The sequence below is a fragment of the Ursus americanus genome, chromosome 6 (genome assembly GCF_024610735.1).
Source record: "Ursus americanus isolate L20-20 chromosome 6, mUrsAme1.1.p, whole genome shotgun sequence".
Lineage (NCBI taxonomy): Eukaryota > Metazoa > Chordata > Mammalia > Carnivora > Ursidae > Ursus > Ursus americanus.
Window position 1 is genome coordinate 9,817,891 of NC_142132.1, and position 24,719 is coordinate 9,842,609.

Below are 24,719 nucleotides of genomic sequence, written 5' to 3' on the forward strand. Positions count from 1 at the left end.
AAATGAATTTTTAATAAGTTCAGATATATGCTATTTGTCTTAATAGATACAAAGTCACTACTTAGAAGACCTACAGCTATCATTATAGTGAATACGTGCAGTGAGTTAGGTGGTGATGAATGACTTAGTTATTGCCCAAATCTCAGTTGTTCTCAGAAATTGGGGAGAGAATGGCAAGCAGTAGAAGAGTACGCGTCGAAGTAGCTTACTCATTAGGACGTGCACTAGCCGTCTGGACTCCGCACACAGCAGAGCCTGTGAAGCTCTGTGTGTTAGTGTTAGGGGCTCTTGTGATTCTGGGAGGGTAGTAGAATCTTCCAAGAGGCATTTTATTATACTTCCTTCCATGGTGTTGGCTTGAGCATTAGCCATTCGCCAATCTGAAGTGCTAAATCCTCTACTGGGAGGGATGATTTGGGATAGGAACCATAACTCTTAAAAGGGGGGAAAATGGGCCAGTAATTCACTGACAGTTTGTTTTAGATTTTTCATACTGTAAACAGCTATATGGAGCATATTCAGTGAGCATTTTTATTAAATACAGATTGGGGAAACTGAATCAGAGCTGGCAGTGTTTCCCAGAATGAGTTTTGTAGATTATTCTATAGAATGTTAATAAATGTTATGTGAAATTAAAAACAAACCAAAAAACCAGAATTTTCTGGTCATGTAACTTTGGAAGGCTCTAGATTAAATAAAGTCAAAGAGCTTTTTGTTTTTCTAACTTTAGTGAGATATGATTGGCATGGAGTATTGTATGAGGTCTTGTTTTTCTAACTTTATTGAGATACAGTTGGCATAGAGTATTATATGAGGTCTACAGCATGCTGATTTGATACACGTATATTGCAGTGTGATTAGTGATATTGCAGTGATATTGCAGTGATATGATTAGTGATATTGCAGTGATATGATCAAGGTATTAACTAACCTTGGTATTAACTAATCAAGGTATTAACTAACCAAGGTATTAACTAACCAAGGTATTAACTAACACTGTTAGTTAATACCTTGATCATATCACATAGTTACCATTTCTCCCTTGTCATGAGAACACTGAAGATCTACGTTTTTTTTTTTTTTAGCAACTTTCAGTATATATTACAGTGTTATTACATATGATCACAGTGCTGTGCTTTCGATCCCCAGAACTTACTCATCTCGTAGGGGTTTTGTTTTTAGCAGCAGGAGTTCTCAAAGCCTTTAATTTACCAGTAGACCTTATAATTCTCTAGGATGAGGAAGGGGAGGTGAGGTGGCAGTAATATGCAGCATTTCTTGAACTTACTTGGCCATGGAGTCATTTTTTAGAGACTGCCTCAGGAACTTGGTGTGTCACAGGTTACCTGTTGGTGAAACTGGTTTGGCTGAAATCCTTTTACGGATGGAGAACTAAGGCCCCAGTAATTGAAGGTACTCACTCAAGTGAGATTCCAGACCAACTCTTAGATCATTTTCTTCCTTTCTATTGGCAAAAAAGGACATTTAGTGACTCGGGGGACATAGGTTTAAATACATTAGGATGTAAATATGATTTTCCTTGTTCTCTTTTAAGATTTATTGATGCTTAATGGTTAGTCCAGAGGTTCCAGGTCTAACCAAACAAGCCAATGCCAGCTGTTAGTCCCTTCAGCCACCTTGCAGGCAGGTGGGTTAGAGAGTAGATCTAGAAAGGAAGTTAAAGATTGCCTCAATCTGTTCTGTTTACTCCGCACTAAAATTAGGATAAACAGGATCTTCATCCTCAGACCTTATTTGTGACTCCCTGCTAAGTACAGGTTTAATTTCCATTCTCTGGATGACTTTTTAAATGGATGTTAGCTGTGTAGGCTGCTTTTGAAGGCTGTGTTTTTCTGCAGTGAAATGATATAATAAAACTTTTTTCTTTTGTGGAATCAGATTAATTTCTAGGAGTTGGAGATTCACGAGAAACACATTCTTAACATAAAACTTAGGTCTTGCACTGCCTTAAAACAGTCAATTTCCAGTAGTCCAAATATGTACCAGTAGTTGTGGGAGAATGGAAAGAAAGCCTAATTTAACTTAATTTAGACACTTAACTGAATCAAAACTTACAAATTCCTATTAGAAAAACACAGTATCTTACATTGAGGTACGATTTAGGTTTTAAATAAAGATTTTATTAGGTTATAGCCTAAAATCGTTAGACTTGTCCCCTGACAATTTGTAAGTACCGTGTGCTAGGGTGAAAGGTCAAGGAAACGGGAGCAGCAGCAGTATTTTGTTAATGCAGGGACATTTCGGGTAATCTATATGAACAGTTACAAGAAAGACTTGAATTCCACTTTGGCAAATAGGCATAACTCACTGATGTTCTTCAGTTTAGGAAAAAAAAAAAGTTGTGCCTTATCTTGTAGAAAATTGCTGTTTAGTATTTCTTTTTTTGTTAAAGTGTAGGAATCTAACATGGTTCCTTATTAAACAGAAAAGGCATTTCAGGAATATAGTAGCTTATATTACTTATGTGTTGAATGTTTTATATTACAGAGATAAATAGTTGATTATAGTTTTACTGGGATATTTTGACAAAACCAGTAGTGTGCATTCTTCTCTCCTTCTTCTTGCCTCCCTCACCCTCCCCACCGCAGCCCCCAAGCATAACTGGCATGGTTAATAACAAATCTTGGAAAAAGAAAGAACTTCCTGATCATAACTGACGAGAAGTTTAACTACAATTTTGTGTGCTTGGAAAACTGTTGAGAAAATTTTGTGAAGTGCTAAGTGCTTCTCTGGAAGGAATGAGGTGTTATGAGGTAGGCTACTGATGGAGCTAGAAGTGATAAGAATACTGTAAGAGAAGTAAGGTCAGTAAGTAGTGTGGAACATGAGAACCAATCTGGGTCTATCCTTTTTCCCTTTTTAGAGGCCTGAAAGGTTTTTTTAAATGGTACTGATGCCCTTTATGCCTGGATGCTAAATACGGAACATACTCCTTATTTAAGAAAATTCAGGGGTGCCTGGGTGGCTCAGTGTTTTAAGCGTCTGCCTTCGGTTCAGGTCATGATCCCGGGGTCCTGGGATCTTGAGCCCTATGTTGGGCTCCCTGCTGCCTGCTGCTCCCCCTTCTTGTGCTCTGTCAAATAAATAAATAAAATCTTAAAAAATTCAGGAGTAGATGAGATAATTGATAAAATTTTTATGAATTTTAGCAAGTGAGTCCAAGTAATAATGTTATTAATATTGTTATCGAGAAACTTACTGTTGCGTTTGAAAAGCCAAATGTCAGGCAGGTTGTTCCTATTTTCACCTATATTAAATCAACATTTCTCAGAGGTAATCTTCAAAATAGATACATAGAAAGATAACAACTATAGCTGTATTTACTTCCAGTTGTTTCTAGAATGACAAGATATATTCCTATCTGTAAAATCAGTAAGATATTTTGTGAACATATTAAATTCTTTATTTTCTCAACATTTTGCCTGAATATCTAAAATAGGATCTTCCCCTTAAACTTAGCTATGCCCATAATACAATATTTTTTAAATAGCTGCCTAAGTATAACTAAGAAAAGTGGTATTAATGTGGACTATGAACTTTGGCCATAGTCTTTTTTGTTGTTGTAACAGCGACACTGAGCCATTTTTATACTGATCAGACATTCTGATGGCATCTGTTTCTACTGTCAGTTACAGTGTATATACAAATATATTTTGTAATTAATTTGCTTTTTTATAGTTCTTTTTCAAAGTATTACCATTTGTATTGAATATAATATGTGTCATTTCACAATGAAAATTTACTAATTAACTGAAGGGAACTAGCAGTGGGTTTTCTGGTGCACTAATCACAAAGCAGCGTTTTTGGACCTTTTCATGTCCTTTGAATAGGAGAGTGGATGTGCGCCTTGTGATTTGTTATTCTGTTTTCACTGCTTTAGGAATTGAGAACTTTTACTTACGTACTTCTTGTTTTGGTAGCTTCAAGCAGCATAGGGATTTTTAGGTCTATTTTGAAAAAGCTGTGATGGGAATGTTACATACACATGTGACAAAGGTGTGTGTCAGTTACTGGACGTGCAAGGGGACCTTCGTTTTCTTGGATAGTAATCAAATGCTTCTCTTTATTGTTATTTAAAGTGACCTCCATCCTAACTGATCCATCAATTACTACTCAACCAGAACTACTTCTAAGTTCTAAAGTATAATGTGTACCACCTAGTTAACATGCACATAGTGGAGAAAAGCCCAGAAGCTGTGCAAGAGCAGATTTCTCATTTTGAAATAAAAATTCACCATACCTCATTTTCCTCCACTGTTAAAACTGGCTAGTCTTTCAGTTCTTACTTTCTACTCCCGGGAGAAAGTGTTGGGATAGTCTTGTGTTGGGCTACTGTGAAAATAATCCCAGATCACAAGATTGCACTTCAAATTTCGACAGAATTAATTTGTTACATATCAGCATTATGAAAACTTTAAATTTTGGTATAGCTTGCACTTTCAGAAAGTTTTCTTAACAGTTAATATAATCGAATTGCATATTGGCATTTAAATTAAGAAAAAAGTTATTTAAGTAACTAAGGCCTAAATGCTAATAGTTAATTACTTGGCTTTGGTATGCACTAGTAACATTTTATGAATGTATTTGCTTTAGTTTTGTAGGGAGGAATTGTCTGATATACTTTTTAAACTTTATTATAGAAAACTGGAAATAGTCACAAAGTAGAAAGAGCCATATAATGAATCTGCACGTATTTATCTCCTGTCCTCACCAGTTTAATACAATGGCCGGTCTTGTTTTATCTACACACTATCCTACAATAGTTCCCTCCTGACCTCCCAGTGATTTTGAAGGAAATCCCAGACATCATGTAATTTCATTGAGAAATATTTCAATGTGTATCTCTAAAAGAGAATCAAATTATTTGTATTCCCTGTGAGTACTAGCTAGCTTTGTTGTGGAGAGGAAGTTCAAGAGCGCTTGGCAACAGGCCTGCTATTGCATTTTATTGCAGTTATTTTGCATTTAGAAAGATCGAGATTTTACTTGGGTGTTTTACTATTACAGTAACTCTCAAAGGATTTGAAATGTTGGTTTTATAAATAACATCTAAAAAACATGAATTATCACCATGAATATATATATGGAGTTATGTCACAGTCCTTGTTTCAGAGCGAACCTGCAGTTTGCTTTGTCATTTGTTCCTGGCTCCTCCCTACCCTGCCAGAATTTATGTTTCTTTATTTAAATGCTGAGAAACGGCATATATAACACTTAGTTTCAGATGAAATTCTGTAGGCCCCGGCATGTGTCAAAGAAAGAGCTGGTAGAATAAGGATGCGTGTGTGCTGAGAAAGAGAAGACAGAACAAGGTGAACACTGCGGCCAGGCGCTGGTGTGGGGGGGACTCCCCTTCTTTCACTCTTGCTCACCCGGCCTCGTCGCCTGGTCTTGACTTTTTATTTCTTTTCTTGGTTCCCCTTGGGTTTCTCTCTTTTCCTTCTCTTGGCCTTTATTTAATTTTGCCTGTTGCATTCATTGTCAGGCAAATTGCTGATTCCTTCCTTGGAGGATGTTATACTGTGTAGGGGCTGTAAGATCAAACCTTAAAAAAAAACGAAAGCTTTTAAGACTAATCTATTGTGCTTTAATTCATTTTTATATAGATTTTATACAGATTTTATTTAAACTAATTCAAACAGCTGGATACCAACTATGGGCTAGATTGAATTTTTCTATACTCTGTGGATGAACTACACAATGTATCAAAAATGTTAATTTTATAGACTTTAAAGTTTACTTTAGATGCTGTTATTGAAAAGATATGTAATAATGATTTTTTCTTTTTTGTTGTCTTTTGCTGCCCATTTATTGGATGAAACTGATCCTGATAATCACTGTGACTGCAGTTCACGAGGTTCCTTTGCAGCTCACCTCTGGAGGTAAGAGCTTGCCCCTGACCTTGAGACTAGGATCACTAATGGGACATCACTATTGGCGCGTTTTGTTAGGCATTTATTTGGTAATTTAGAGTGGTCATTTTGTTTTCCCACCTACTCTTCAGTAATGGTAATGAGATGAATACAGACTTTTTTTTAGAATAAGAATTCCTAAAAGTTACAGAACTGCTCACCGTCATAACAGGTCATTCCTTCTTTTTAAGGACTTTTTCTTTTTTTTAAGTAAACGGAAATCGGTCTTGCTTTGTAAAGAGGCTTATTGTATATGCTTCCTTCATAACTGTTGACCAAGAGCTGAAGGAGTCGTGGGGGAGGGGGCTGCTGTCAGGCAGGTTTCTGTTGGTGTGAGAGCACTTTTTCAAACCCCTGGGTTGATAAGGGAAGAGCAATGGACTTAACTGTTACTGAGCTTTGCTTTTCTTTTCTTTTCTTTTCTTTTCTTTCCTTTCCTTTCCTTTCCTTTCCTTTCCTTTCCTTCCTTCTTTTCTTTTTTCTTTTCTTTTCTTTCCTTCCTTCTCTTTTCTTTTCTTTTTTCTCTTCTTTTCTTTTCTAAGATTTTATTTATTTGACAGAGAGACACAGCAAGAGAGGGAACACACGCAGGGGGAGTCGGAGAGGGAGAAGCAGGCTTCCCCCTGCGCAGGGAGCTTGATGCGGGGCTCCATCCCAGGACCCTGGGATCATGACATGAGCCAAAGGCAGATGCTTAAAGACTGAGCCACCCAGGTGCCCCCTGAGTTTTTCTTAAACACAGGCATGCTCCCTTCCTCTGTCTCCCTCTCCACTCCCTCCTCCCTCCCTCTCTCCCCACTCCCCCTCTCTCAGTGCTTAATTCACTTCCACTGGAGTCCTCATAATGGTCCTGCAGTGTAGAGCTGAGACTCCAGTGATAACATTGTGAGATAGAGATATTTAGGAAAGCAGCTGACCTGTGAGTTGACACAAGATGGCTGAGGCTTTGAGGAAGGAGGAGGAAAGAGGAGGCAGCGGAATGTGTAGAGAGATGCTTGCACTCAGAACCAAAGCGTGGTTTCAGAACATGCCTTCCCTTCTTGGCCACACTGGGCAAGTCACAACTTCCCTGAGCCTGGGTTTTCTTATCTTTAAAATGCAAATGACAGTTCCTACCTCTCCAGTGAAGTAGTGGACTTGGCAGCGTTTTTAAAGTGCTGCTCAGGGGCACTTGGGTGGCTCAGACTCAGGTGTTAATCCCAGGGTCATGAGTTCAAGTGAGTGCAATAAGTAAAGTGCTACTCAAACCTTAGTCATATTCTATATTTTCCTCTTGGGCTGTACTGCAGCCCCACACAGTAAGACACTCTGCTTTGCCTTCCCGTTGTCCTTCCTTTTGCTTCTTATTTCACTTTATGCTCCCTTCCCCCATTCCCAACTTGTTCAAATCCTATCCCTCTTCTGGTGGAGCCTACATGCTTTGTCCACTGCCTGGTCGTCCTGCACCTCTCCACATAGAGGCAGTTGTTCCCTTTTCTGCATCTGTAACACTGTGCTCATGAAATTACTGAAACACTGTGGGTGTAGCCCAGCCTGGCACATTGAATACTCTTAGAGACCAGTTTGATGATTGCCAGGGGAAACCGATGAGGCCAGAGAGTACCATGCAGATGTGGTTACTTTTTCTAAATATCCAGGATCAAGGGGGAAACAAAGCTATGTTTGGACAGACTCTGGGCTTTGACATGTCAGAGGCTTGGTTGGCCCATGAGCAAGTCATTTCATCTTTTGGTTAATCTAAAGATGGAGATGGTAATACTTTATGGTTATTAAAACGAAATGAAATAGTGCGTGGCAAACACTGAGCACAATGCCTGTCACATAGAGTTTTAAATAAAGTTTAGTGCAAAAACAGTAAAAAAAAAAAAAAGCAAACCATAAGAATTTGAAGACAGTATAAATTATACAGTTTACTCTTTAGTTGATGAAGCATTTTTTAAGCATCGCAGAATGGGAAGTATCACAAAGGAAAGGATGGAAAAGTAAGATTTGCTTCTGTTAAAAATCCTTAATTTTGTTCATGAAAACATATATAGTTAAAAGGCAGTTGGGGAAAGTGTGATAACAAGGTTATTATACTTAATGATCTCCTGGAATCAATTTTAAAATGTACTATTTTCTTTCCCATAACTTTTGGTTGGATTTTATGAGATAGTGTCATGAAATACAAATGGTAATAAATGTTTTAAGAGTTTAACCTTGTAAGTAATCAAAGAAGTGTAGTTTAAAAGAACAGTGATGAATACTTGCTTACCTATTTAGATATCTTTTTTTTTTTTTTTAATGAATGCTTAGGAAGATAGGATGGGATGTTTTTAAACTTACCCTTTAGAGAAATCAGTTTGGTCATCCACATTAAAGACCCTGTATAAATTCATGCCTGTGGGTTGTGTGCCTGTGTAATTCTAGTCTGGGAATTACTGCCAGAGAAATAAAAATGAGGACAAAACTTTGCATAAATGTTTATTATAGCATTTGTAATGGCAAAAAATTTATAAACAGTCCCAATGTCCAGCAGTAGGAGAAGGTCAAATAAATAATGGTACAGACAGCCGTATTATGTATGGATGGAACACTGTACAGCCATTAAAATGGGAATTATGCATATCCGTGTACATGAGTATGTGTTGATGAACAAAACAGTGATAGAAGTGGGATGCAAAGTTATACATGCAGATCTCAATTTAAAAATAAGCATACAGAAATTAGTTAAGAAGGAGATACACAAGATGTTAAATTGTTTTACCCTTTGCTCTTTCATGAAGGAGCCACAATGGGGAGAAGAGATACCTTGGTAGGTTTTTAGTGGTGGCTTTTGTAGTCAGTGTTTGGTAAGTACATCAGGCAAGTCTCTGATTGATGTGCAAACAGTGTCTAGTCTTGGATGAAAAAGGTGCATGGGGAGAAATTGCAACAGCTTAGGTGAAGAGAATGCCCAGAAGGTTTAAGGCTGGACTCTGATTTCAGCAAGAGCTTCGAGGAGTAACCAGGAAGAATGGTTTTGAGCAGAAGACATTTAGGTTTGGCTTACCTGGACATGGAATGAATAAGGAGATTGGAGCTTGATGTCCCCTGCACTACTGGGGCAATGTTACTAAACAATGGCAAAGATCCTTCTAAATAGACCTCACTAATAGACTTTTCTCAAATGTAAGCCCAATTAAAGAGGACCCTGTTTTTCTTGCTTCCTGAATGTTTCTGATTTTAGTATAGTAAAAGTACAATGGAGGCACTGGATAAATATTTGTTGAATGGATGCATGAATGAATGAGTAAGGTAGGTGGGGCTGAGGCTGCAAGTAACAAGCTTTTACCCATAATTTGGCAGCGGTCAGCTAAAAACACACAAGGCCTAATATTTATGTTTCAATGTGGTTAACAGTTTTCCTAGCAAGATTGTAGCTACTTAAGATCAGGGTCTTTGTCTTTTTTCATCTTTGGATGCTCTCAGGTATCGATAGGGCTTGGAGTTTATCAACTGTACAGCTAGTCGTGCCAAACAAATATTTTTTTAGTTACATCTGGCTAAATATCGAGAATCTATGTGCAGAAGCTTTAATCTTTGGTGAAAAGTAGAGGGAAGGTACGAATAAATTTTAGTGATAGTTTCTGTCATTTTCTGCCTGATCTGCTTTCTCCACATAATGACCTGGAGTTGTGTTTTATCTTGGTTAAATATCTCTTTTCGTACTGAGCTTATGGACGTGGGGAAGGGGAAAAAAACATCAAAATTAGAGATGACCAATGTTCTTTGCTTGAAGTATTTGGGAAATACTTTGAGGGCTTTCTGTTGAAATTTTTCTAGTCTGGAATTTTGCAGGGGCTGCCTGATGCCATAGTTAATGGCTGCTACCCCCCGTTTCCAACAGCACTGAGCTCAGGGTTCTATTCCTCCGCCACCTCACAGAGCCTGCGAGCCGAAGCAGAGCCAAAGCAGGAGAGTGTTAGGAGTCCCAAATGTTTAATTTTGCCATTGAGCTTGTGTTTTAGCTGGAGAAGGAAAATTACACGTGTGGTAAATACCCAAACACCTTCCCTAATTTTGATTAAAAGAAAAATAATTCTGTAGAGGCTGTAAAATACATGTGACTTGCAGTTGAAAATGAAGGATACTTTAACCTTCACTTTGTCCACAAAACTAGTATGAATGAACCATGTCCCTTTGTTGTAAGTCCTAAACAGTTAACTGCCACATGAATCTAACGAAATTGTCAGGTTATAGTAATTACATCAGTAATTTGATCTGCTGTCATTTGAATGGAGCCATGTGTGGAGAGTCAGTTACTTCCCTCTGTGGGGCTGACCCTTTTACATTCCTGTAAGCTGAAGACTAATAGAGCTCATTAAGCTTTATGGGAAAAGAGCTTTTATCACCTCGTCAAGTCAGGCAACATATTTCCATTCTATTCCTAATTTCACGTGGCTCTGTGGCTGCTGATGTGCACTGCCCTGCTAGGTTTACGTCGGACCGCTCCCTTACAGACGTTTTTATTGACATTTCTAAGCTGAATTACACTTTGTGTGGCACCACCTACAGATGTCTTCAATTAAATGTAGGTAAATAAAGGGGATTATATATCAGAGGCTAAAAGATTCTTGAAATTCTCTTCCGAATCCGACTTTGCCAGCCAGTCCAGCAGGGTGCAGTCTTGTTGGCATTTCGGAGGCGGAGAGCTACAGGAGAGGTGTGTGTAAGACATTTCACCATGTGTGAATGTAGGTGGCTTAGGTTTCTGTTCAGGTATGTCCTTCTATTCTTTCATTTCAAATCAATTACAGTCTTCTTCATTCAACGGTATTATAATAACTTATCGAGATGTTAGCACCTGTAGTGGAGAGGTACTAGGCTAAGCTCTTTGCTTATGTCGCTTTAATTCTCACAGAGTGTCTGTGAGGTAGATATTCCCAGTTTTGTTCTAAGGAAAATTGACCTGGAGAGGTACATTGGTTGAGCTCAACATCACAGCTGTTGGTATGCAACAACAGTAACAAGATAGAAAGGAGAAAATGGAAAAATACTGCTATAAGATTCTTTTTTTAAAAGTTTTAATTTTAATTCTAATTAGTTAACACGTAGTGTCATGTTAGTTTCAGGTGTATAATATAGTGGTTCAGCAGTTGCACACATCACCCGCTGCTGCTCATCACGACAGGTGCCCGTCACGTTTCACCCATCCCCCTCCACCCCAGTAATGCTATAAGATTCGTGCACTGCAGGAAGTAGTAAGTTCAAGATGTATTTTGTAAACCCAAGGGCAAGATTTCTCAAGTTGGTACTATTGACATTTTGGATCAGTTAAATCTTCCATATGGGCGCTATCCTGTGCACGGTGTGATGTTTAGCAACATCTCTGGCTTCTATCCAGTAGATGCCAGCAGCACCCTCCCCCTGAGTTGAAATAAAATGTCTCCAGACTTTGCCAAATGCCCCAGAGGGGTAAATTGACTTTCTGTTGAAAACCGCTGGCCTAGAGCAGCCTTAAAAGCAAAGAGATACAGTTGTTAAGCCAATAGTGAAGATAATTGCCATGATAACATGTTTTTAGTTTCATGAAAGGCAGAAAAAGAAGGAAAGAACAAAGAACAAGTGAGACAAATAAAAAGCAAATAGCCAGATGTCCAAATAGCTAGATGTCATTACATTGATTACATTAGATATAAATGATCTGAACCAGGAGTCTGCTATATGGACATGTTCTATATCTACACTGTCCCAAGCCCATATGTAGCTAGTAGGTACTGAGCTTTTTTTTAGGACCTGAATTTTAAGTTTTTAAAATTTTAGTTAACTTATGCAGCCACACGTGGCCAGTGGCTATCCTATTGGACAGTACCTGCAAACACTCCAATTAAAAGTCAGAGATTGTCAGATTAGATTTAAAACAACAACAACAAGTTCTACCTTAACTGTGCAGACATGGGTCCTTTCAAAGTAAAAGGCCAGAATAAGGCAAACTGCAAATGCTAATCGTAAGAAAGGTGGAATGGCTATACTCATATCTGACAAGGTAGACTTCAGGGCAAGGGCTGGCATCTGAAAGGGAGAGGGAGGTTTCATAGAGATAAAATGGTTGGTTCGTCATATAAAGACACAGTAATCCAAAATGTGAGACAATAATAGAGCCCAGGAATACATGGGGCAAAAACCAGTGGAACTGAAAGGAGAAAGAGTCCAATCCATAGTTACAGTTGGAGACTTTAGGACAAGTTTCTCCAGAACAATTAGAAAACTAGAAGGACTATAAAAGACGTGAACAGTACTATCACACAGTTTTACTTCGTTGATCTCTGTTGAACACTGTAGCCAACAATGATAAACTACATATTTTTTCAAGTACACGGGGAGCATTCAGTAAGACAGATCAGATGCTGTACCATTACACAGGTCTCAGTAATTGAAAAGGATTGAAATCATCTCTGATCACAATGGAATTGTTAGACTCAATAACAGAAAGAACTCATAGCTCAATAATAACAAGACAGACATGTCAAAAAATAGGCAAAAGATTTCTCTGGTGAAATCACCAGAGAAAACATACAAATAGTAAGTGCATGAAAAGATGCTTACCATCCATTAGGGAAATGCAGATTAAAACCATCAATGAGATACCACCACAAACCCACTAGAATGGCTATAATCAAAAGACAGTAGCAGGTGTTGGCAAAATATGGAGAAATTGGCAACCTTATACATTGTGGGAATTGTTAAAATGGTATAGCCATGATTTTGCATTTCCTCAAAATATTAAAAATAGGGTTACTATATGACCGAAAAATATAGGAATATACCCAAGCAAAATGAAAATAGATATCCAAAGACTTGGATGTGAATGTTCATAGTAGCATTATTCATAATGGCCAGAAGCTGGACAATTCAAATGTCTGTCAACTGGTGAGTGGCTAAATGTCCGTCCATACGGTGGAATGCTATTCAGCAGTAAACAGGCACCAATTATGATACGGGTTACAACATGAGTGAACCTTGAAAACATTATGTGAAAGAAGCCAGACACAGGGGGCTACATATTGTGTTTCAATTTAAATGAATTACCAAAAAAGGGAAATTTAGAGAGTCAGAAAGCAGATCAGTGGAATTAGAGGTAGGAGTGGAGGATTAAGTACAAAGGGGGCTCATAGGAATTTTGGGGGTGATAGAGATGATCCCAAATTGGATTGTGGTGATGATTCCACAATTTTATAAGTTGGCTAAAAATCACAGAACTTACCCTTAAAATGGGTGAATTTTATTATGTGTAAATAAAGCTGGGGGAAAAAAGGCATATATCATTTCTTCATCCTTTAATTTTCTAAAATGTAGAAAAGATCTGATTCAGCTTAATACCTAGCTTCCTAAGTGCATCCCTAGTTGTGCTGTAGTGTTCGCAGTGTTAGTATTCCCCAATATAGTATTATATATTGAAATAGATGTGTTTTGAGGAGTATTTAAATATTAGCTATGCAGTTAATACTCTGATTTTAAGTGTTAGCCATTAGTATTTTTTGATAGCTTGTAAAACCATCTTTCCAAGCTTTTTTTGAAGTTGAGAGCTACTTCTTACTTGGAGCTCTGTGATAAAGTGAAATAATGTGGATATTTGGGTGTGTGTATGTACATTGATTGCAAGCTGCAGGTAGCAGCAGGAAAAAAAAGGATCATAAAAACCTAACCATCTCTTCAGTCTGCAACCAAATGAAGTATCATTGTGTGGGGTGGCTCTGGTAGATGTCAGGGTATCTCCGGTGGCCAGAATTTGGAAGAGGGAGTGACTGTTACCCTAACTAGGTCCTGTACAATTGAAGGGAGCTTGTAGAGGTAGCGGTGGAGGGGTGAAGTGGAGAAGATTGAGCTGTTAAACTTGGGAGGGGAGTTAAAACAATTTTACCAAACAAGGAGGATGCTGAGGGTCTGATAGCCAAAGAGCTGGCCTGAACTGGAGAGCCGTGGAGAGAAGGCTAGGAAGAGGATTCAGCTGAGTGACCTGGAGGAGCTTTCTTTCACCTGCTGTCTGGTCTGGGGCCTGGGAGCACCAGCTGTGTGTAGAGAGCCAGGACCAGAGCAGACAGAGGTATCTGAATGGGGGCTAGATCTCAGAGAATGGTTGTTAGGCTACTGTTGGTACTGAATGATTAGAAAAGGAAAGCTAGGCTGTGGCGTGATCCACTGGGCAAAGGGAGGTACAAGTGAGGGGCGCTGTTTTTCTAGTTTCGTGGGTTGGGGAAGAGTCATGTAGTTTTCAGGCTGAGTCCCATATATGATAACATCAGACTGAGTAGTGTTGGGCAGAGATACCAGTTAGAATTCTGGAACCAGATCCCCCAACTCACTGGGATTATCATTTGATTGCTCTCCCATTCGGTTAGGTCTGAAGGCTGTTGGGCCGTTGTGGCTGGGGGCAGGACTGCTCCTGAGGCCACTGACAAAGAATCAGTTGAACTGAAGACATTCCTGTTTGCCCTCTATTTACTTCAGTAAGTAGGGCTTCAACATCTTCTAGGTGGTAGTCAGAACAGTATTCCCTGGGCTCACACAGGCACTCAGTAAGTGTGGGTTGAATACATGAATTTACTTCCAGTTTGCTTCTGGATATCACACGATAGTTGAGCCAATGTTATATGAAACCTTATGTTTTATAGTGAAATTGTATAAACTGGAAGTCTTTTTTCTGGAAACCAATCTCCTATGATAAAAATATCCAAATTTATTCTGAGAATAAGAGAAAACATACTAGAATAGAAAACCAGACCTAAAAGAAAAATGCCGTAAATTTCCTTGTTGAAGATTTTTCTGGCATGGGGCTTAGATTAGGTTAGCCATCTTAAAATCGAAGTCCATTCTAGATAACCTTTTTGCCAGATCAGTCTTCCTATAGCAAGTAGTGGTTTTCATCATTACTCCCAGGGTCTTTTAACTGTTTTCAAAATTAGGGTCATCTGCCTTGATGATTTTCATTACCCATTAAACGTGCATGAATGCTTCAGAAAGTGTTTGAATTGTAAATATCCTGGGGTGGATTAGTTTCCATGGAGATGTCATTCTTGTTGGGTGTTTGTACTCATTCAGTTCTAAATAAAAATATCAGATTGGGTTGTCACTGGGGGGATGCTTTTCCCCTCTGTAAGAAAGACTAGAAAAGCAAGTCTCAAATTGAACTGACATTAAGTAAGTTTCATTAAGATACTTTTAATTCTAAGGTGTTACAGTGTTCAATAAATATTGACTAGTTTGTGGAATTGTGAAGTTTGGGGTTCTACTACTTTTCCTTTTAAGGGTTTTGTGGTGCCTCACTAAAAGTCTTTTCATTGGATATTTAGGATTTAAAAATATAAGGAAATGTCAAAGTAAACAGTTAACGGATTAATATCTTAATTTTTACGTATTTGTTCTGCAATAGAAATGCAAAAATAAGTTCCTTTCTTATTTCTGTCACACTTATTAGACACATTTACTGTAAATCATTCCTCAGTGATTTAAGCTCTGTAAAGTTCAAATTGTTGTCATCACAGTACTTCTAGTTTTAAATTATAAATATTAGGGTAGACCTTTTTGCTTGCTTTGAAGCGGCATTTCATTTCCTAAGAATTATGTCATTGAGAAATACATTTCTTGATTCATCCTTTGGTTTAGTAAGTTGCTGAAATATGTTAAGTCATTACATTAAATAGAACATGTTACTGTATTGTGCTGTGTTCTGACATGGGGCACCACAGAAGCAGTGTCCAGTGAGGAAAACACCAAACCCAAAGTTGAGAAGTCCAGGTTTGGGTCCTTCTCATTCCTCTAAATGGGTTTCTTTTGACCTTGGACAAGCCCTTTTATCACCCCAACCCTCCTTTTTCATTTTTAAAGTGAGTAAGGGTGTCTTAAATGAAGAGCTCCCTCAAACTGAGTGAACTTAGCCAACATTTTAACATATTTTGTACAGTTGACTCTTGAACCACACAGGTTTGAACTATGGATCCACTAATACATGGCTTTTTTTATAGTATAGTATTGTAAATGTATTTTCTCTTATGATTTTATTAATATTTTCTCGAGCTTTATTGGAAGAACACAGTATATAATACATATTACACAAAATAATTGTTTCTGTCATCAGTTACGTTTCCTGTCAATAGCAGGCTGTTTGTAGTTAAGTTTTTGGGAGTCAAAGGTTATTTGTGAATTTTCGACTGTGCTGGGTGGGGGTGTTGGTGCCCCAACCCCCATGTTCTTCAAAGGTCAACTGTAGCTTCTTTTCAGACTCAGGCAATATAAATAGGCAAATAGAATACACTTCCCTCGACTTAACTACTTGCTGCAGTCCCTCCAGTTTTGTCTTTCACTGTGCTTTTTTTATGTTCTGAAGCAAGCTGACACTTGCAACAATTCTCCTCATTCTCTTCTATAAAAACAAGTGTTATCCTGTTACCTTGTGTACCCAAATGTATTTCTCTCTTATTTTTGCCTTTAATATGGTACATCTGAATTATATCTTTTAATAAAGTAATAGCTTTGGGTTCTCGAAACTGGGAGGTAGGTCATTGAGAATTACCTGATTATATAAGCATCTTAGTAGACTGGGAAAGTGCATAAATACAAACATCACAAATTTCTTATGCATCCCTTTTACACCTTCTCAAAGTAGCAAAGATGAACGTGTTTATTGACATGACCCAAAGATACAGTTATTCTAGAGCATATAGAAATAAGTAGGACAAATTTATAAATATTATGCTCATTGTTTTAGTGTTCATTCTTACTTAGAATCTAGTTATCCAAAGGTTGTTCATTACATTTGTTGATTTATATTAATCCACATTTTAAAATTATTTAAGAATCTTAGAAGTTATGTTTAAGCCGCCGTAAAACAATATATAAAAATGTTTGTCGGTTGGTCAACACTACTAGTCATTAGGGAACCACAAATCAAACCCACAATAAGATACCACCTTTACACCCATTAGGATGGCTACTATGAAAAACACAGCAAACAATAAATGTTGACAAGGATTTGGAGAAATTGGAACCCTTGTGAATTCCTCGTACGCATGTAAAATGATGCAGCCTCCTTGGGAAACGAGTGGCAGTTCCTTAAAAAATTAATTGATTTGCCATATGATCCAGCAGTTTCTCTTCTAGGTGTATTCACAAAAAAATTGAAAATAGGGGCTCAGATATTGTAAACCAGTGTCATAGAGGCATTGTTCACAATAGCCAAAAGGTAGAAGCAACCCAAGTGTCTATGAACAGATGAAGAGAGAAACAGAAGGTGGTCTGTGCATACCATGGAATATTATTCAGCCTTAACAAGGAGGGAGACTCTGACACAGGCTCTGACATGGATGGACCTTGAGGACATTATGCTAAGTGAAAGAAGCCAGTCACAAAAAGGCCAATACTGTGTGATTACACTTACCTGACGTACCTAGAGTAGGCAAATGCATAGAGACAGAAAGTAGGACAGAGGTTCCCAGGGCTGGGAAGGGTGGAGGTGGGGAGTTAGTAGTTTAGCGAATACAGAGTTTCAGTTTGGGATGATGAAAAAGTTCTGTGGGTGGATAGTGGCAGTGGTTGCCCATGTGAATGTACATTCAAAAATGCTGAAAATGGTAAATGTTATATGTATTTTACCACAATTTAAAAAGATTTTTAAATGTCAGAATTATAATTTAATTCAGTCGAACACAAACTACATGCTTCAAAATCATGAGCATTATGTAAGAATGATGTTAACTTTTTTGATTAATAAACCAGTGAGTGGTTTTAGAAATTTAAACTCTTCTCTTCTTTAGAAAACAAACTCATTATTTTAAAAATCTATTCATATATTATACCTAATACTAATAAATGTGAGAAAAGACATGCCTTTTTTATATATTTTTTCTTTTTTAAGATTTTATTTATTTGAGAGAGAGAGAAAATGAGCAGGGGGAGGGGGAAGCAGAGGGACAGGGAGGAGCAGGCTCCCTGCTGAGCAGGGAGTTCGACTCAGGGCTCCATCCCAGGACCCTGAGATCATGATCTGAGCTGAATGCAGACGCTTAACTGAGCCACCCAGGCCCCCCCCCCCGACTTTTTTCTTTCTTAAACCAAAGTTTGATTTATTTTAAAAATGTTTCTGAGCTAGCAGTTTCTGTAAGGAGTTTATTTTCTGTGAATTTAGAGAATATTTGATTTATATAAATGTTTACTTATGTCTATAAATCAATTTTACAGAGCTCCTCTAATAAGGAGATGCGATAGTATGATTCATTAATGCCCTCCGAAGGCAGGAAAATATTGCACATACAATAAGAAATAAAGACTTTTCTGAATCACAGATTCACAGACGCTTAGAGCTCTGAGCTCCAGTTCTGCAACTTGAGCTACAGGTCACAAGTAAACACAGAAACTCATTCGTTCAGATCTCAGAGAGCTGTTCTCCTTAATTGATTGAACTCACAAATATACAGACAAAAAAACCCCTAATAAACCAGAGTCTCTGTCTCCTCTCAGTCAACGGAGAATGGATCTACATCATTCATCCAACAGACCGTAAGCCAAATCTAACTATCGCTGCCACTAAGGGGATAAGTTACTGGTCGTAGGAGAACCAGAAACAAAATCAAAAGCACAAACTTAGTGGAGAGGGAGAAAAAGACAGAGAAACACAGCACAGTTGGAGCTCTGTTGCTCTGTGGGAATGTCTTTGAGAGTCAAGAAAAGACAGGCTAGGCTTCACTGGGAGGGCACTTGGCGAGTTTCTTAGCTCCATTAACTGTTCATTTGAGCTTCTCAGTAGGTCACCTCCAAAACTGTTAAACTACATTTTCAGAAAGGTAATAGCATGATAATCATACAAACAGAGCATGAATACATGTCAAATTTTATTTGACTCGTTAATTAGTACAAGAACCAGTAACACATTAAAACTGGTGTAAGGAACATTTGTGAAAATACAGACACTGAGATAGACACACACACACAATTTAATAAGAGCTTGAGATGAGATCGCTAAGTTAGATAAAAACAATTGATTACTGAGTTACAGGGCATTAAACTGTAAGTTTTTGGGTTACTTGTTCCACTGGACAGAAAGCTGTAAGTTAACCTCTGCCCCAACCAAATTGTAAAATAACTCAGTCAATAGAAAATCAAGCCTAGAACTGCACTTAAACCTTAAGAGACTCTTAACTCTAGGGAACAAACTAAGGGTTGCTAGAGGGGAGGAGGGTGGGGAGATGGGGTGACTGGGTGATGGGCATTAAGGAGGGCACTTGATGGAATGAACACTGGGTGTTATATGCAACTGATAAATCACTAAATTCTACCCTTGAAACTAATAATACACTATATGTTAACTAAATTGAATTTAAATAAAAAATAAATGAAAAAAGAACATGCAGTCATTTTTTTTTTTTAAAGATTTTATTTATTTATTTGACAGAGAAAGAGGCAGCCAGCGAGAGAGGGAACACAGGCAGGGGGAGTGGGAGAGGAAGAAGCAGGCTCCTAATGGAGGAGCCTGACGTGGGGCTTGATCCCAGAACACTGGGATCACGCCCTGAGCTGAAAGCAGACGCTTAACGACTGCGCCACCCAGGCGCCCCTATGCAGTCATTTTTTTGGCCTTTATCAAATATCAGATACCACTGTTTTTTTTTTTTTTAACACTTACTAGTAATTCTTCAACCTCGGTTTTTAAAACTCTTAATTATACATTAATGCATTTTTATTAAAAATAAATGGAGAAAAGAATATAATCCATGAAACTTGTACTGACGGGACTTGATGTTTTTTCACATCTTTATACGTTTGTGTGTATGTGCTATACACACACATGGAGAAATTTTTCATGTGGTTGGAATCATACATGCCACTTTATGTTGTCTTCACTGAACTTGGAGAAATGTTTATAATGTTATTAAAAATTCTTGGTAAAAATAGTTTTTATTTATTATATAATAGTTCCTCATATGAATGTACTGTAGTTAGCTTATTTTATCTTAAAATTTTGTTTAATTCGGTTCTTTCTCCCAATTTGGAAGTGCATAGAGGTTGTCATGGTATCAGTGTCATGGACATAGTCAATAGGAGCTGATTAAAATTTTTAAGTTAGATGCTACTGAGTTGTTGTTTATTGAGTTTATCAACAGAAATTGAGGCAGTTGGTATAGTTTGTTCCTCTCCGATGACCAGCTAATCTTCATCAACTCAGGGATTCTGATGAAATTGAGGCATTTAGAGGTTTACCCTCCGTAAAGTACTGTGTAGCAACTTGAGAGAATTGTGTGAGTAGGAACATCATAGGAATTCTTCCTAATCTTAAGGCTATAAAAATTAAGTCATTTATATTACTTAGTAAAATTAACTTTTACATGTTTTCTTTATGAGTAGAGAAAGTGTTGCTTAAAATACCGTGAAAGAAAATAATATAACTTTTACGTGCACTTTCTTTTCTTAGCATCATTTAAATGTAATTGTCTTTGAATTGAAATACAGGTGGTGATTGGAAATAATCATATCAGAATAAGCCTGCATAGACTAATAATTTTGGTACAGTCTTGTTACAGAGTTAGCATTATTTAATTTATAATACCTTACTAAGATAATTGGATATTTTGAAGCCTAGGATCAATAAATTTGTCCCCTGTAATGTAAGCTGGGTTGTAAAATGTTGACATCTAGCAGGATATCAAACAGAGTGCTCACAGTTTCTGTTACTATCAGAGTCAGCCCCATAAAAGTAACCTAGAAAGACAAAATATTTCTTGGTGGTGGTGATTACAATGCCTTTTAGTAGCTAAACCCATCAGGTAATGTCCCCAGCTAGTTCAAGGCTACAGTTGTCTTCTTGGGGGGGGGGGGGATTTTGCCAGGGGAACAAGGACTCATTAAAAGCAGACCTTGTGTTAAGTACCATTCTCTCACCTCCCAGAAGAGCTACCTGAGTGTTGTGTCAGTGAATAGAAGTACATGGTTATGGAGTGGTTTTCCTTTTCCTGGACATTTAGAGGATTCTGATTAGAGGAGAGTGGAATGTTCTTTGGTGGGAACTACATCTCCAATCACCATATATTTTCTCAGAATTGGTCCTTAAAGTATTTTAATTTCACGTGCTTTTAGACATAACTAGAAACAGGGCTGGAGTCTTCCAGGTAGATTGTCATTATATCTACCATATAATATAGCTATGAGCCAGGAAGTGTGTTAAGTTGGTGGCCATCTTTAGTGTACTGATTGTCTGCCAACAAATTAGGAATTGGTTACATTTGATTTTTTTTAAATTTTTAATTAATTAATTAATTTAAAGATTTTATTTATTCATTTGACAGAGAGAGAGACAGCCAGAGAGAGAGGGAACACAAAGCAGGGGAGTGGGAGAGGAAGAAGCAGGTTCCCAGAGGAGGAGCCTGATGCGGGGCTCGATCCCAGAACGCCAGGATCACGCCTTGAGCTGAAGGCAGATGCTTAACGACTGAGCCACCCAGGCACCCCACATTTGATTTTTAAATCACTTATACAAGGCTGCGTGATATGTGGTAGCCATGAGTATTGCTATTTGTATTTTCCAACTTAAATTCATTTATTTTCTTTATTTCTTATACACCATATTATTTCAGATCTTCAAATGAGTTTTGAGTTTTCTTTTTTAAGAAATTAGGTAGATTTTGATATCATAGTGGTTTAGCACATCTTTGTGTTTTTATTTTTAAAATGAATCCCGATGGGTTGCCTGGATGGCTCAGTCAGTTAAGTGTCCAGTTAAGTGTCTAACTTTTGATTTCGGCTCAGGTAATGATCTTGGGGTCCTGAGAGCCAGTCCTGCCTCAGCTCCACGCTCAGTGGGGAGTTGGCTGGAGATTCTGTCTCACCGTCTGTCCCTACCCCCACACGTGCTTGGGCTTTCTCTCTCTCTCTCTCTCAAATAAATAAATAAAACTTAAAAAATAAAATAAAATGAATCTGAACTTCAGTGTTTCGTGAAACTGTTAACAAAAGGCAGAACAATTGCAGGAATAAGTTCTTTTAAAATAATGCAGACTTTTAATCACGTGCTTAAAATGATTTCCTTTAGGGGCTTCCATGAACTGCCATTTTAAAAAAATGCAGGACACTAATTGTCTAATTGTAGATTTTTGTGTGAGCAGGCGTGGTCTGGGAGAGGTCCTTTTGGACGTCTTGGGAGGACAGTGCAGGTTCTGTTTTCTTAAAGTCCCTGAAGACCTTTCCTATTACTGTCTTTGAACCCATGGTTAAGTCTCCCCAACAAATAAATGCTGCCTCTGGTCCCTGGCTCATGACTCCCCCTTTGTCTGTTCCTTTGAGTCTTAACAGTGTTTTTTTAAGCCAAGCGAGGTACGTGGAGGCAGGTGGGTCAGGAGATAGTTGTACTTTATCAGAGTACATATACACCCATTTGGGGAGCAGTTTAACTAGAAGCCTAAATTGGCCTATTAATATTGATGCCGTTTCTACAGAGTGCCTTTGGTGCCCTACTGCACAGCTCTCTCGTCTATAAACCTTGCCATTCTTCCCCAGCCTTTAAGATGTTTTTTCTTCTGTGTAGCTAATGGTGAGCTCTGTTATATTTTTTCCTGTTATCATCTAAATCCGTGCAGTGGAGGAACTTCTGAGAAATAACTTTGCTTATTAATTCTTTCACATATCCAGGTGTGCTTGTTGCTACTAGGGTGTCATTTCTTCAGGCCTTCTCATCTGACAGTGAAAAAATAATATGTGTGTACTAACTCTTATTGTATGAACATATCTTTGATATATACAGACATATGAATATTTTTGTGTGTAACCATCTTGTCTCTACTAAGCTAAACAGTTTAGCTTAATATAGTGGAGACTCATGTCTCCAATTCTGATCTGTTACCCCATGGATCTGATCTTGCTTTTCTGTAAATTCCCACTCCAATAGTGAGAAATCTCCATCCATTTACAGTAGACATGTGTATCAGTGTTAGAATTGTTAACCTGTAGTCTCATGTAAAACAGCTTTATCAGGTAGAATACAATGCTTGTGGCAGATTTCTCTTGGCCTTCATCCTTATAGACCCCAAAGGTTACTGAGGTCAGCATCTTTCCCCTCCCAACCGCTTTCAGGCAGTTTGCTTCTTAGATTTGTAATACATTTAGATTCTCTTGTCCTATTTCTGTTCCTTCCTGGGATCCCTTAATCTCCTCAATGATTTTCTTTTAGTTTCCATCCGTTAAGGCTCACTCTTTGTGTTGTAAGGTTCTGAGTTTTGATAAGTGCATAATATCACATATCCACCAGTACAGAATCAGACTAGTTTCACCCTGAAAGTCCCCCGCGCTTCATCTGTTCATCCTGCCTCCAAATCCCCCACACTCACGGCCACCACTGATCTTTTTCCTGTCTCAATAGTTTTGCCTTTTACAGAAATATATTTGGAATGTATGTAGGTAGCATTTTCAGACTGGCTTCTTTCACTTAGTATGCATTTAAGGTTTCTTCATTTTGTGTGTTTGTGGCTTGAGTATTTCTTTTGATTGATGAATAGTATTCCATATATCATGATTTGTTTATCACCTACTAAAGCATATCTTGGTTGCTTCCAGTTTGGGGTAATTATGAATAAAATTGTTAGGAACATTCACATGCAGGCCTTTGGGTTTTTGTGTGATCTGAGTTTTCAGACAAACTGGATAAATACCTATGAGCATGAGTACTGTTTTATATGGTAACACTATGTTCAGCTTAGTCAGAAACTCTCAAACCATCCTCCACAGAGTGTCCATTCCATTTTACATTCCATTATCAATGAATGAGAGTCCCTTCTGTTCCGCATCCTGGCCAGCATTTAATATTCAGGTTTTTGGATTTCAGCCATTCTAATAGTTGGGTAGTGCTGTCTCATTGTTTTTTCTTTTCCATTCCCCAACAAATGATGTCGAGCATCTTTTCATATGCTTATTTGCCACCTGTACCTCTTCTTTGGTGAGGTGTTTGCTCAGATACTTTGCCCAGTTTTTAATTGGGCTGTTTGTTTTTTTACTGTGGAATTTTTTAAGAGTCTTTCTATTCTTGAATACCAGTCCTTTATCCAGTGCATGTGTTGCAATTTTCTCCAGTCAGTGGCTTCACTTTTTATTCTTCTAACAGTGTGGTTCACGGAGCAGTTTTTAATTTTAATGAAGTCCAGCTTGTCAGTTACTTCTTTCATGGATTGTGCTTCTGGCATTGTGTCTAAAAACTCATCGCAAAACCCAAGGTCACCTAGATTTTCTCCTGTGTTATCATCTAGAAGTTTTATAGTTTTGCATTACATTTAGGTTTATGGTGCATTTTGAGCTAATTTTTTTGAAAGTTGTAAGGTCTGTGTCTAGATTTAGACTTTTTTGCATTTGGGTGTTCAGTTGTTATAGCATCATTTGTCGTAAAGACTGTCCTTTCTCTGTTGAACTGTCTTTGCTCCTTTGTCAAAGGTCAGTCGGCCATATTTATGTGGGTCTGTTTCTGGGCTCTCTATTCTGTTACACTGTTCTGCTTGTCTGTTCTTTGGCCAGTATCACCCTATCTTGATTATTGTAACTTTATTGTAAGTCTTTTTTTTTTTTCTAAGATTTATTTATTTGAGAGAGAGAGAGAGAGAGAGAGCGCACAAGTGGGAAGGGCAGGGAGAGGAAAGAGGAGAGAGAATCGCAAGCAGAATCTGCACTAAGCGCAGAGCCCAACACTGGGCTCTGTCTCATGACCCCGAGATCATGACCTGAGCAGAAACCAAGAGTCGGATGCTTAACCAACTGAGCCATCCGGGTGCCCCAGCTTTATTGTAAGTCTTGACATCAGGT

General features: G+C 38.0%; 1 protein-coding gene across 15 annotated transcripts in view; it reads left to right on the forward strand.

The window, feature by feature from the left end:
- Positions 1–24,719, forward strand: part of ATE1 (arginyltransferase 1) — a 161,524-nt gene that overhangs the window by 43,682 nt on the left and 93,123 nt on the right. For all 15 annotated transcript variants that reach the window (XR_015724703.1, XR_015724702.1, XR_015724704.1 and 12 more), the window contains one exon: positions 5,871–5,903. Coding sequence is in view for 12 of the 15 variants with exons in the window: in XM_087862639.1 (XP_087718765.1) it covers positions 5,871–5,903 (33 nt within the window). In the remaining 3 variants the exon portion in view is untranslated. The remainder of the gene's footprint in view (positions 1–5,870; positions 5,904–24,719) is intronic.